Here is a 14751-nt window from a genome sequence, read left to right on the forward strand (position 1 = left end):
CCTGACATGGGGCTCAGAACCTTCACTCCAGTGGATGGACTTCTGTGGTATAATTGTTCTCCAGTTTGTGAGTCACCCACCCAGCGGTTATGGGATTTGATTTTATTGTGATTGCACCCCTCCTACCGTCTCACTGTGGCTTCTCCTTTGTCTTTGGATGTGGGGTATCTTCTTTGATGAGTTCCAGTGTCTTCCTGTCGATGATTGTTCAGCAATTAGTTGTGATTCCGGTGCTCTCACAAGAGGGAGTGAGTGCATGTCCTTCTACTCTGCCATCTTGAACCAATTCCTACCAGATTACTTTTCAAGAGATCTTTAAAAATTTCTTACACCATCCTCCCTCATTTATGATTATGGTGTCCTACTTCCAGGAGAAGAGAGTTAAATTTCTTTGTGTCCCTTTTTCTTTTAACCCCCAGGTGATCTTGCTACAAATAATTGAGGGTATCCCTTACCCCACCCCTGAACTATGAGAGGTTTTGTTGTTACTTAATTATAAGGCAACTTATTCTTTTCCTAGAATAATTTTGAGTGAAAGGCTTCATCTCTTGTATTTGAGCACACCTATCACCTGTATATAAACTCATCAGTTGGGGCTGCAGGTGGATGTCTGTTCTTGCTTAATTACACATTTGTATACAAATACTTGACTACTTCATGGTAAGAAAAGAGAGCTCCTCACACTCTACCCAGGACACAGGGAAGAAGTTCAGGGTAAGTCAGAGTTTCTCAGCTCTGGCTGCTTGTTGCTGTCACCTGGAGAGCTTTGAAAAATACTGATGCCCAGTGCATCATCCAGGGATAATGATTGATTGGTCTGGGACATCAAGACCTTTCAACGCTCTCCAGGTAATCCCATGCAGCAGATCCCAACCTGAAGCCACTCCCTCCGAGACACCCTCCAGGTGTCACGTTGCTATGACACTTGTCCCATGTTCCAGGTCTCCAGTTGGTGGGAACCTCCTCATGTGACGTCATTCTTCCACTGCAGCACCCCTCAAATTTCCAAATGCTCCAGTACCAACTCCTGAGGTCTGGGGTGGAACCCAGAAATGTGCATTGATCATGCACGAAGGATTCTCAAGACTGTGAGCAGCCCTTGAGGGATTTATCCAGAAGATGGATATGGAGCCAGGCACACAGCCTTGCCTGTCAGGGAGAGCCCATTCTGGTTTGAACACGCCAGGACTCTCAAGGGGGGTGGGGGGGTTGGTTGCGTAGGCGATGGGGCACTTGTGGTTTTCCTACCTCTTTCATGATTTGAAAAGACTGGGCCCCATCAGAGCACCATGCTCTCTGAGCTCTTTATCCTTCTAAAGTGAAAAAAAATGTGATCCTGCTTGTTAGACTAGAAAGCAGAGGAATTCACCTGAGGCGTAAAAACCCCTTTGGGAGCGCAGTTGATGGCCACTTCTCATGGATGAAGGGATCCACGCTGAGTCTGTGCAGTGTAACCCCTCACAGACCCCCAGTGAAGGCCCTTCCTCCAGCACAGGCCATGGTCAGACCCAAGGGGAGGAGAGAGGGAGGCATGTGATCCAGATGGCACCTGGCATCTTCACCACATGTGGCATTCAGAGGAAAGGCCATGGTCCCCTCTCTCTACCCTGAGGTCCCAGTGTTAACTCCAGCTGGGCTACTATACCTGTGGTCTTTGCTTTATTAAAGTTTTGCAGAGTGCTCTCAGAACCCCGTAAATCATGGGTTATGAGCATGTGTGCTGGGGGACCCCAGATGGAGAGAGTGCACATGTGGACCAGGCTCTCTGGCTGGGAGGAGACCAACTTAATGGAGAGACGGTTCCAAGGGCTCCCCGGAAAACAAGCAAGGGCCGAGGGGCTATCAAGCAGGATGGGGGAGTGGTGCTGGATACCTGGCAGGTTCCCTGTCAAACACTTTAAAGGAGCCCAAAGAGGAATGGGAAGAAGAGCAGGAGACAGAACACATAGTAAAGTCTTAGAAGGCCACTCACTGGGAATGCAGGATGGTCTGCTGAACTAAATACATTAGTTTGGTTTTAGCACACCCACATCTGCAAATGCTGGAAATGCCAAGAACAAGAGATTGGGTGTCTAAATTAAAACTGTTAGCCCCAATATTAGTCCATGAGTCCATTATGCAAGAAAGGTTGCACTTCTTCATTTTTTCTAACTTTACTTAATTCTGACCCCTAACCCTCCAGGCTTGTGGAAATTCAGCCCCATCATTACTGGGCTCCTCTCCACACCCAGGGCTGGACAGAGGCCCGGGAGCCTCATGTGGCACAAAGTGCCAAGGGGATCCCTGTGGCCATCAGGTTCAGTCCCTCCTGGGTGCCAGCAAGCCACCCTGCTCACTGGAGAATTTCAAAACCCAGATGGTTCTCTGCTTGGAACAAGCATGAGAGGGTGGGAGGTGAAATGCAACCAGCATAAACTAATATTTCAACAATTGTGTCTTAGCTCAGGCTGCTGTAACAAAATACCACAGGCTGGGTGGCTTAAACAACAAGACATTTATTTCTCACAGTTCTGGAGGCTGAGAAGTTTGAGGTCAAGGTGCTGGCATATTTGGTTCTTGATGAGGGACAACTTCCTGGCTTTCAGATGACTGGCTTGTCATGTGTCCTCATGTGGTGGAGGGATAGAACTCTGATCTATCTTCTTCTTATAAGGACACTAATCTCATCATGGGGGCCCCACCCTCATGACCTCATTTAAACCCAATTACCTCCCAAAGGGCCTACCTTCAAATGCCATCCCACTGGGGGTTAGGGCTTCAACATGTAAATGTTGGGGAGACACAAACATGCAGTCCCTAACATCTTGAAACAGTTTTCCATCAGGCAGCTGGTATGCAGCCAAGCCCTCTTATCCTACAATTATTTCAAGCACATAGGAATGACATGCAGGGGCCTGACCCAAGGGTGCTATGATGTGAGGCCATTGTCAAAGCCCCTCAGCCCGGGTTAGGCCCCTAGCTCAGCTGTCCCCAGCTCACCTCTCCCTGTCTCTGGCAGTGCTCATCGACCTGTGGGAAGGGCCTGCAGTCCCGTGTGGTGCAGTGCATGCACAAGATCACCGGGCGCCATGGCAATGAGTGCCCTACCCTCTCCAAGCCGGCAGCCTACAAACAGTGCCACCAAGAAGTCTGCAATGACAAGATCAACGTGAACACCATCACTTCCCCTCGCCTTGGTGAGTGCCTCTGATGGTCCCCAGCTCCTGGGGCTGCTGCATCCCTTGGCCAGCAAGTCCCCACTGGCAGTGGGAGTTCTATAAGCCAGAAAGCCCCCCTCCTTGGGGCTTATTTGAATTCTGGAAAGGCTAACCTGTCAGTTTTGTAGAGGATCTGAGGTTTCAGAGATGGAATTTCATCCTTGTCATGAAAAAAGATGTTTGTTTACTGTGGTCTCAAACACTTGAGCCCCTCTGCCAACAAATGCGGAACATGGGAGAATGTTCCTCAAGTGTTTTGGGATTCCTGTGCATGAAGGAGGCAAAGGGAGGTGCATCCTTCAGGAAATGAAGGATCTGGGGGTGTCATTCATGAAATCTTGGTGATGTGTGCATGGAATGTTCCTCAAGCTAGTGCTTGAGAAGAAAACAGAGGTGTTGGCAGGTTGGAGTCTTTAATTCGGCAGGGAGCTTTTGTGTGAGCAGCTTGGATCCGAGTGTTCCAAACCCAGCCCTTTACTAGGCCACATCCCCGGCCCGTGGTGGCACAAAAAGAAGAATATCTAGCACTGATCTAATGATTCTATTGAAAAGAGTTTCTGCTTTTCCAGTTAGAAATTCCTAGGGAACTTTTTCCCCACCCAGTGCCCCTTTCTCTAATGCTAGAATGCCACCAACATGAAGGGGAGTTCCAAGCAGCTTCACTGGGGGGGTCTTTGAGCTTGCAGAGGTGTACACCAGGCTTTTGCATGCCCTCAGGCTGGACTATCTCTCTGCACTACCAAGATCCTGAAGGAGATTCAGGCCACCTGCTTGTGCTGTGACCTTTTGTGGGCCCTTTGATATCTACTGCCCTGTGCCGTTCTGTTTTATCAATGCCAACAGATAACGTCCTCCGCCATAAAATAACAGTACGCACCACTTACCTCAGAAGCGGCGGGGGGGGCAGTGCCCTCGCCTTAAGGAGGCAGCCAGACCACTGAACTCTGCCAAGTGGTCAGGTTGGACCCAGAGTGTGTCCCTTGCAAAAGAAAGCCACATCCACAATGGCCCTGGCAGGGGCATGGTTTCCCCAGTCTGTGCAAGGCTCCAGTGTACACATGGGTAAGGGCAGCCCCAGACTATGTCAGACTGCAGGCCATCTGTGTGTGCATATGATGACGTCCCCAGGCCACCCATAACCTCTGGGCTTTCTCTCTCCACTGTCCCCTTAGCTGCTCTGACCTACAAATGCACACGGGACCAGTGGACAGTGTATTGCAGGGTCATCCGAGAAAAGAACCTCTGCCAGGACATGCGGTGGTACCAGCGCTGCTGCCAGACATGCAGGGACTTCTATGCGAACAAGATGCGCCAGCCACTGCCGCCACCAAGTTCATGACAGGCGGCCAGTGGTCCCGCGATGCTCCGACATGAGGTCTGAGTCCTGACGACATGGCTAGTTGAAAGCCCACCCACCCGAGAGCACACCAGTCCTACGGCTGGGACCCTCAAAGCACACCACGGCTCACCCAGGAGGCTGTCCCAAGAACCCAATTGCTTAGAACCTGAGAGTGGACTTGACGTTTGCTTAGTGCTTTTATACTTAATATATTGTTAACAGCCACTGGATGGCTTTCTACGGTAAGGAAAAAATAGGCATGAGTCACAAAATAATTGTAATTTCTAAGGTTCCACGTACCTCAAAGGGAACACCTCTGACAGAAATCGTCAAGAGAAACGTCACAGGTGCCCCTGTCTTGGCTTTCCTCTGACGTTTGAATTCCCAGTGCTTGATGTATCGGGGGAGGGGGAGGATATCCAAAAACTGAGACGTTTTACTTTAAAGCAGGCTTTATTCTGAAAGCCCGTGACACCCTGGATGGAAGGAGGCTTCTCTGGAGAGGCCAGGCTGCTGGAGCCCCCTTGACACCACAAGGACAGCACTTGGCCCCTCCACCCTGTCAGGGAACGTGCTCTCTAGATCGCGGCTTTTCCTTGGAGGTCTTGTCCCTGAGAGTCTGAGTCTGTGTGAACTAAAAAGGACGCTAGGGCTGTGTAGTTCTGCATACCACCTACGTGGGGGAGAATATTCCATAAGGGCTTGGGTTTGGGGCGTATTTAGTTTTCAGATCTCTGTTGTCCCCCACACAGGGAAACAGAAGAGCCTCTCTTCAAGGTGCTGTGAGAGGAGGCACGTGCTAAGTTTGGCCTTGGGATTGCTTCCTGGCATAGAGGTGAGCTCAGGGCAGCTTTGGGAGGGGTGGAGGGGCTCCCCCTCTGCTTCTGGGGACCTCTGCTCTAGCCAGTACTTCATAAAGCTTTGCACCTTAGAGATGGCTTCCCATTGACCTTGGCCATCTATCTGAAGTTGATTCTTAGAACCTCTGAAGACTCAGGCTCAGGCCTGGTGCTTCACCCTGGCACGGGGCAGGTTTCCTCCAGGGCTGCTCAGCCTAGTGCCAGGATGGGTGGAGGAGTGGCCCCTGGCCAGGATGGCCACATACCCACCCAGCCTTCCCGTGGCCCAGACCTTGCAATGTTCATCATTGTCATGCTGTCGTTGTTGACTCGTCTTAGTGGGACAAGAATGACACTCAGAAAATCCGGAAGAAGGTATTTGCCTCCTACAGACACCTCACCCCTCAAAACAGAACTGTGCCCTCTCTGGAGCCCAGGGAGATGAAAAGAGTGTCCTCTGTGAAAACACAGAAGATGGTAGGACCCTGCCCGCCCGGGAGCTGGGAGGAGGGGACCCGACATGCTGGGAGGTCTGGTCTGCTGACCAACTCAGTGGGCCTTTGATGGGTGCTTATATTCAAGGACTTTATCATGAGAAACCCACCCTCTCCTCCCTTATTTCAGAGGGGATCTTACTTAGGCTAATCTCCATGGGATCATCTCCAAGTGCTTCTTGATTTACTGGTGCTGTGTTTATGTATCTGTGTTTGAGTTTTTGATGTCACAACTTTAGAGTCAGCTTAAATCAGAAAGAGAAAGAAACACTCTGCCACCCCAAGCCCGTCTTACGGGCTGTGTTTTGGTTTGTGATTTTTTTTACTGCCTCAGAGGCAGAGAAGTGATAGGGATGGCAGGGAATCTATTCAGTTCCACTAGAATCTGTGAGTAGTGTTGAGAAAACTCCTTAGATGTTCTGTGGAAAGACCCCAGAGGGTACCAGGCTGCAGCAGCCCACCTGCAAGGTAACCTCCAGCGGCTGCCCAGGGCCTGTGCAGAACGCTGTCCTCCCTGCTCAGGCTTGGCTGTGAGCAGACTCCCCAGGCCCCTCAAAGTCTTGGGGAGCTAGGGCTCAGTTTTCCCCCAGCCCCAAATGGGCTGTACTTTACCACAGATGAACAGAAAGCTCTCGACCTCGGGGGCTGAGGAGCAGAGTCGGAGCAGCAAGCTAAGGAAGCCGGGGCAGCCTTGCTTACTGTCTGCATGGGAACCACGGGCCCACCTGGGCTGGGCAAGCATGTGTGCATGCCCAGAGGCGAGCCCTTTGCCTGGTGCCTCTGAATCTCCCCCCTGGCCACCTTGACGGTATCAACTGGACGCCCCTGGCAAGGGCCCCACACCCTCAGAATGCAAATGACTGATTCAGTTATTGTTAAACATCCCTTTGGTTCCCCAGAGTTAGGGTCTTTCTGAGCTCTTTTAGCTCATGCTGGCACTGTCACTCTGAAATTCACCAGCCCGCCTTCTGTTCCCGGCACAAGCAATGATCAATTTCAGTCAAGCCATCATAGCACTCTTGCTCCACTTTGTACAGAAGACAATGAAACCCTGTCATTACAACAGTGATGTTTCTTTATGGTTAACAATACCCTGTACTGTCACTCAAGTACTGTACCTTTTCGGTTGCACAAATGTGTTACTAGCTACAGAGTCTCACAATCTTATGGTGCTATTTTCATTGGTGCAAATGAAACCCTCTCAGTTGACCATGGCTTGATATTATCAGAACACAGGGAAATGGCAGTAATGGCAGTAATATCATTGCTTTGTTCTCTTTTCTTCATTTCAGAGTCAAATGTATATATTTTCCATTAGCTAACTTACATTACGTACTGTACCCATGGTATTTTTGTTTTACTTTTTGGTGCTGGTTTGAAAGAAAAGAAAAAAAAAAGAACAGAAGACAAACATTGGACACCACTGTAAATGAAAAATTAAGCATTTCATTGGAAGTGAGTTGAATATGTTTAATAAAATGTTCTTCCATAACAATTTTAAGCTGTCTGTGAAGTAAAAGACAAAAACCAGTCCTCGAGGGCTGACAGAGGGAGGCTGTGTCCTTTCCTTCTGCAGTGGTCACACCACTTGCCTGGGACTTGGCTGCAAGAACTGCAGCCTGCCGACCACAGCTGTGGACAGTGTCAAAGGTCACTGGTAAATGCAGTTCTGGCGGGTGGCTACATCTCCCCAAGTGAGTGCTGACAAATCATTCAGTCCTGGGCCTCATCCCTGTGTGGTTGCAAAACCCTGGGTGGGGACATGAAAGTGTGACAGCTGTACAGTGAGTCTGTGAGTCTGATACAGAGCAGCTACCTCACTGGTGGAGCTGCCCAGGCTCCATGGGGGTGCAGTGACCCCTCTGCAGGGGACCCCTATCATGCCAGAATGGGTACCTGCTCTCTACAACCTTGCCTCTTCAAGCTTTAGCCCCCACCCCAATCCTGCTGGCAGCCCAACAGCTTCCCCACTCCTGCAGGTGTGAGCCAGACCTGGCCCTTCCTACCTCCCAGTCTGGGGACACAGCAAGGGCACCACACCATCATAATGGGGACCACTGCAGCCATTTGGACCCCATCTGGACCTGACATGGAGCAGGGATGTCACAGCTCCTGCTCTTGGAGGGGGTTGTCTCCTCCCGGTGTCAAGGGGAAAGAGCTCCCCACCCAAGAACTTGGAGGTTCATTAGACAGAGCGCCTCTTTTTAATGTTGGAACAACACCCAGAAAGTTCACCAAATAAAGACCATTTGTTTAATCGACGACTAACTGCCCATGGCCCCCTCGTTACCAAGAAACATATAGTTTGTGTTAATTCCCAAGAACCATCAGCCACCTGCCTCTGGGACCCATTAGTATCCTTTCCTTGCTCTGAGAGTTCTGATCTCTCTTCTGGGTTAACTTCTAACAGCCCTGATGCTATGTGATTTCTTTATAAGCTGCTTGGATTCCAGTTTGTTAGATGAAATTGACAAGCAATCAATCAGCAAGTGTTGAGGGAGCTTCTATTAGGAACCAAGCACTTCCTGGAGCCACGGAGGACACAAATGGACAAAAGACCTGCTCTGGAGCCCACAGCCCCTCAGACAAGCCTGGAGTCCTGGACAACAGAGAATGAGTGAGAGCTGCAGGAACTCCAAAAAAGAAAGGTCAGGACTTCCCTTGTGGGTCTGTTGATTGCCCTCTGGATACAGGCTAGAAGGCTCGGCATTGGAATCCTTTACAGTGATGCTCGCCCTCTGCAAAGGGTTTTGGCAAAAGCCCCTATGTTTCTACTTCTACACAAGTCTGCCTGCATCTATGTCCTCCTTCTCTGTCTGACAACTGACCCCATCCTCATGGAAGGCCAGCCCTCACACCTTTAATTCATCCCCCATTGCTTCTCTACACTCTGTCTCTATCTCCATACTTTCATTAACTCTCCAGACCTCTCCCCTGGCTTTTGCCCCCTGCACTGCACTGACACTGTTCTTGACAGGTCACCAGTGACCTTCTGGGTATCATTTACTGACATTTTAGGGTCCTATTCTCCACCTCTCAGCAGCCCTCTCCCTTGGGACATCCTCTTCTCCTGACTTCTCCTCCTCCTCCTTCCCAGCTCCCCTTCCTCTGGCAGCTCTCTAGATGACAGAGCGCCCCAGAGCTAAGCCTTACACCCCCTTCTCTCTATATACTTTCTCAAGTATATAGGCTTGAGAAAGTATACTCAAGCTCAAGGCTTGAGTCTGGCTCAAGGCTTGAGCCAGACTCAAGGCTTTTAAAACCAGGTGTATTCTGGTATCTCCAAAATTAACCTCTTCAGTCCTGGCCTCTCTCTCGACCTCCGTATTCATACATGACCTCTCTTCATGCACAGTCAATCCCACGGGAAGCCCTGGGACTGGGACAGCCCTTCAGAGTCATTCCAGATCTGAGATTCAGTGGGGATGGCTCACCTCTCCTCCCCGTGGGATCATCTGGGGTGGCTCCAAGGACAAGTAGAGGCTGGGATTATCAGAAGGCTCACACACTTGCATACCTGGCAGCTGATACCAGCCTTTAGAACTTCAGCTAGGACTGTTGCAGAACACCTACAAGTGGCATCGCCAAGGGGCTGCTTAGCAACCCTGAAGTATGATGGCAGAGTTTCAGCAGCAAACACCCTGAGAGAGAGAGATGGGGACACTCCTGAGAACCGTGTCACCTCACATGACAACTCAAAAGTTACACAGCATCACTTCCACCATCCTTACAAAGGCCCACTCAAGTTCAAGGGGAGGGGACAAAGAGTCAACCTCTTGCCAAGAGAATGGAAATGTTCTGGATGAGCAGGTGAGATGGGAAGAATTCTTGTGGTCATTTTGGGGGGAAGATTCACACACCCCCATATGCAAAATACACTCACCCTTCTCCCATCCTACCCCCAAAGTCTCATCCTATTTCAGTATTATGTTCAGGCTCAAAGTCCAGGGTTGCATCATCTAAGTCAAGTGCAGGTGCATGCAGATGGGCTTCCTCCCGTGGACCCTCAGATACAGCTTGCTGAGCAGTTTCTCTCAGTTGGAATATCAGTGAACTCAAAAGAGACATTATCTCCACCCACTTCCCAACACCCAAGAGATAATGGTGGGACAGCCTGGGAGCACCGCTGTCGACACTCCCTATTTAAAAAGGAATGGAAGCACATCGCAGTCCCTTTCCGTAGCAGTTCTGAAGTCCAGCCTGGTGCACGTGGCCAGTCCCATTAGGCTCAGCCCTGCTGCCTGGTAATGATTCTCCCTGGGCTGCCTCCAGACCCAAAGAGGCTTGCTGATTGTTGTAATCCACTCTTAATGGAAAGGGAAGCAAGATTCAATCAAGTGCCCTTTCCTTTGGAGAGGATATCCTGATATGCCCCAGACCACTGGACTCCTAAAAACTTCACTGATAGAATGTTTCCTTGATTTGTCCTGGGGCTTATCTCCCACCCTGTAGAGTGCAGATACTGTACTAAGGCCTCTTCTTCCTCACCTTGTCTGATTAACTGAATGCCATGCACACGGCGGGTCAATGCAGATTCTGTGGAGGGTGTGTACAGTCCAGGCCCTTTGGGGCTACACTGTAACAGAGTGGGAGAGTTAACATAGCCCTGGGGAAGACTGAGCATAAGTGGGTACTGGTGTCTTTCACACATGAATGTGAACTGGGTCTTCTTTCTAAAGGAATGGAAAAGAAGGCACTCGCCAGCTCAACAGTCATACATCTTGCATCTGAACATTCTTAATCTGGCACAGCAGTGCGTTTGGGGCTAATTATTGGTTATGATTGTGGTAGTCCACTGTCATGTGACAGGACCCAATCTAAATTCTGTAGGGGCCAGACTGATGACTTACAAGGGGATATAACGGGGTCTTTAAGCGTTTCACTAAAATATTCCATTCTCACCGGGTTACAACATTGCTGTTGATTTACTATCTTGCCTGGGGAGAGGGAGGCAGTTGCATAGTATAACGTGTCTTCCTATGACAGTTCTCTATCCCACTGGCCAAGGACCAGGTTTCATCCATTCCAAGTGTACATTCAGGGACGGGGGAAATAATCACTGGTTGACCGCAAGGGCCCACTGGGTCCACTGTGAACCAAACATGAATCAGGACTCCATGTATTACATGAACTCCACCCCCCCTTCACTCTTAAAGAAGGACCAGGATAACACTCTGGGTCCTCAGCAGCAATATCAACTTGGATCCTGTGTGCAGCAGGTAAATTGATTAATGATTAATCATTCTCAGCATTTTTATTATCTTTCTCCAGTGCATCCATAACACTCGGCAACAGCCATTGAATTTCTTTGCCTTATAATTTCTATTTCGCTGTTTCTTTCAAATGACTCAGATACTGCACTACCAGTGAAGGTTTTAACCATTACCCTTTTCGGATGCCAGGGGCATGGGGTCCTTGTAGCTGGCAGGTGACGCAGGTCTAAAATCCTATAGGATTTTAGATTCCTAGGATTTCTGATTCCTAGGACTATTCCTGGCACCAGCTGTCTTAGTTTGCATTCTTGGGAACCCAAACTAAGACGTGTGGAGATGTCTGGGCAGAAGATTCATTGGGAGGTGCCCTCAGGAACACTGATGGAGTGAGAGGAGCAGGGCTGGGCACAGGGAGATACGGACCTCTGCTACATTCGTAACAGGGGCTCAAATGATCCCATTGGGAACTTTGGAGCTGGAATGCTCCTTCAAAGTTGAGGCAAGGCCTTGGAGTATCATTGTCTGCGAGCTGCTCTGGGAAAGGGATGTAATCTCGAGAGTCAGTTCCCTTATGTTGAGGGTGAGGCTGGGGATGGGCTCAGCTGTGAATCAGCCAATGCTGCTGGCAGCTGGGGGCATGAGGGCCATAAGGGTCATCAGCGTGGCACACCGCAGCATCCACTGCATGCCTCAGACCTAGATTTTGCAACACAAAATTCCCAATCTCCTCCCTCTCACACACTCTTTTACTCTGGAGGCTTCCCCGTCTCAGTAAAGGGCACCAGTATCCACTAATGTCTGACATCAAAACCTCAAAAGTCATCCTTGTCTTCTGTTTTGCTCTCCACCCAGTCCCATGCAACCACAAATACCATTCGTTCTGCCTCCAAATTAAGTCTGATCTGTCCGCTTCTTCCTGTCTCGCCACCACTGTGTGCTAAGTCACAGACCTCACCCCAGGACTCCACAAAAGCTTCCCAGTGACCTCCCTCCCTCCTGACTCTCTCCACACCCTAGTCAGAGTAAGATTTCAGAAACATAAATCATGGCCTTCCCCACTTAAAACCCTTCACTCGCCCCTGGAGTTTTCTCATCTCAAGCCCTGTGTGATCCGGCTCCTGCTGTCCTCTCCCACCCACCGTACACACACATGCGTGCACACACACACACACACACACACACACACCAGCCACACACTCCCATTTCTGTCCAAATCCTCCACCCTTGTCCCCACCCTTGGGCCTCTGCAGGTGTCTTTCCCTCCCTTTGCAATGTTGCCACCTGCCCCCAGTTCTTCCCGTGGCTGGTTATCTGCATCCTTTGTGTCACAGCTGAAATGTTATTCCTTAGACAGATGTTCCCTCCCGGGCCCAGCAGCCATCTTTCCTCCCTCCTCAATACTTGTCATAACCTATCACTATTGTGTTAACTTTTTTACTTACATATTGTCTGTTTTCCCATTTAGAAAGCGAATTCCACCAGGGCAGAAAACAGGTCCCTCTTGGGTATGGCTGGATCCCTGGTTCCCAGCACATGCATGTCCCAAGTGAGTATGCTTATCCATTGTTGGTTACAACTTATCTTGTTTCTTTTCAGATAAGTTCACGATTGTACCAGAAGATGTTTATACTGGATAAGAAAAGTGCACTCTAAATTCAATGATTCTTTTGCATATGGCTTAAATGATACAAATATTTGGACAACTAGCTGTAAGTCAATGAGAACAAGATGTTGCCTGTTTTTCAAATTCTCCCCCTTGTCAACCACCCCTTGCCAACAGAGACAGGTATTTTCAGGTGGTTTCCATGGTGATCTAGAAGCTGTTTTCTCTCCTTTTCATTTTATCTTTTGAAGAGGAGAGTGACAGATCAGGAGGCTGAGAAAGTCCCTGGTTTGCTGAGGATTTTGTAAAGCTTGTTGTGGCGCCACCATCTGGTATTTCTGGAATTAAAGTTTAACCACAGGGTTTATGGACTTATCAGGACAAATCCCTGTGCCTGGCTGGGTTCTAGTGTGACAGAAGTGCTCGCTGTGGGATTCCCGTGACCAGGACCACTCTTACCACCCACCCCCCATGCACTATGAAATTGTCATCCCCTTGGCTTTGAAGCCCTTCTCAGAAAAACAACCCCTTTCAGATCCTGAGCAGCTTCAGCACTGTAGGGTATAGCATTCAAAAATGACCAAGAAATTAGAAGGTTTTCCTCCTGGAATTTCTTATAACACTGGGATTTCCCTTGGAAAAGACTAGATACTCAGGTCTGAGGAATCCATCCCACTGTAAGAAAAATGTAAATGACCCAGTTAATCAAAGGATCCCTTGGTAGACAGAGCCAAAGCAAAACTCTTTTCTGGCAGAGCTATGAGAAGGACCAGCACACTACCAGGGCTGCCTGGGGACCTGCCCAGTTACTGATATTTATCTACTACAGTCTAGTGCACAGAACATATGCAGACAGACGTGGAGGTCAGCTTACATGAGGCTCAGGGAAAATGGGCGTGTCCCCCCAGTTTCCAACAGGCTCCTTCCTACTTCTTCCATAATCTGTCTCTCTTTCTCTCTCCCTCTTATTCATGCTTTCCACCTTGCTATCTCACTTTCTGTCTCCTTCTTGGGCTAGTATTTATTTATTCTTTTTCTCCCTCCCTATATCCATCTCTCCTTTTCTCTTCCATCCCTTTCCACTGCCTGCATTTTTTTCCCACTCTCTCCAATTTCAGATGATTTTCTACTTCTGACTTTGGACCTAGTGTCCATGTAGGAACTTCCACCAAGGGCCCACTCATAGGTCCCCCAGGAATGACGAGCTCCTCTAGGGGCTGATTTTCCACTGAGCCTTTAGATGATGAAGTACCCTTTAAAAATTCACTCTCAAACCACTCACCCAGGATCCTTCCAAACTAACTGCTCTTTAGAGGTTTTAGAGGTCTCTGGGGTCTCACTTCCAGCTTAATTCTGTGTGTGCCAATCACACATTCAGCAATCCTTTGGCTAATGATGTATCTCCATATATTGGCTTTCTTATCACTGAGGTTAGTTTTAATGTGCCAGTTGATAGTTATAAAACAGCATTCTGGAAGTTCCATCCAAGGATTGCTATGTATTAACACATCATTAAAATAGTATATTGCAAAGTCAACATACGATTGTAATTGTTGACCTATCAAATACTGAAAGATGTGGAAACCTCGCTGGAAGCCAAATGCCGTGTTATTAAACTGGGATACAGTAAAGGGAAGAGAGCCTGTTGCAAGTGTTGCAACAGTGTTGGTTTGATGTGTTAATGGTTTTTGCCAATATTGTTTTTTACAAAATAAGTATGTAATATATCCACACTTATTACATTATGATATATTCCATTTTTATTCTATATACACCTAATGGACATACACACACACATATAATGCATGCATGTGAAGTGTGACCACAGGGTAACTTGGAACAATCTGTTGTGGCCTATATAATGACCTGAGAGCAATTCAGCAGCATCCCTGCATCCACATCACTCAGTTAGGACAGAGGATCCCAAGGCAGCTGCAACACCCATCTGAATGTATAAGTTATGGTATATAAAATTTATTCATATCATGACTCATATATTAAACAATCATTTTACAACATAAGCCAATAAATTTTTATTGAGCAGTGTGGTCTATGCAGGGTAGAGG

At 48.7% G+C, this 14751-nt stretch overlaps 1 protein-coding gene across 2 annotated transcripts in view; it reads left to right on the forward strand.

The window, feature by feature from the left end:
- ADAMTS17 (ADAM metallopeptidase with thrombospondin type 1 motif 17) overlaps positions 1–4536 on the forward strand; it is a gene marked incomplete at both ends in the record, with an annotated part of 347780 nt that extends 343244 nt beyond the window's left edge. For both annotated transcript variants that reach the window (XM_079701384.1, XM_079701385.1), the window contains 2 exons: positions 2999–3176; positions 4370–4536. In XM_079701384.1, coding sequence (XP_079557510.1) covers positions 2999–3176; positions 4370–4536 — 345 coding nt within the window. The remainder of the gene's footprint in view (positions 1–2998; positions 3177–4369) is intronic.
- Positions 4537–14751: the final 10215 nt, after the last annotated feature.

The sequence above is a fragment of the Hyperoodon ampullatus genome (genome assembly GCF_949752795.1).
Source record: "Hyperoodon ampullatus genome assembly, chromosome: 3".
Taxonomy (NCBI): Eukaryota; Metazoa; Chordata; class Mammalia; order Artiodactyla; family Ziphiidae; genus Hyperoodon; species Hyperoodon ampullatus.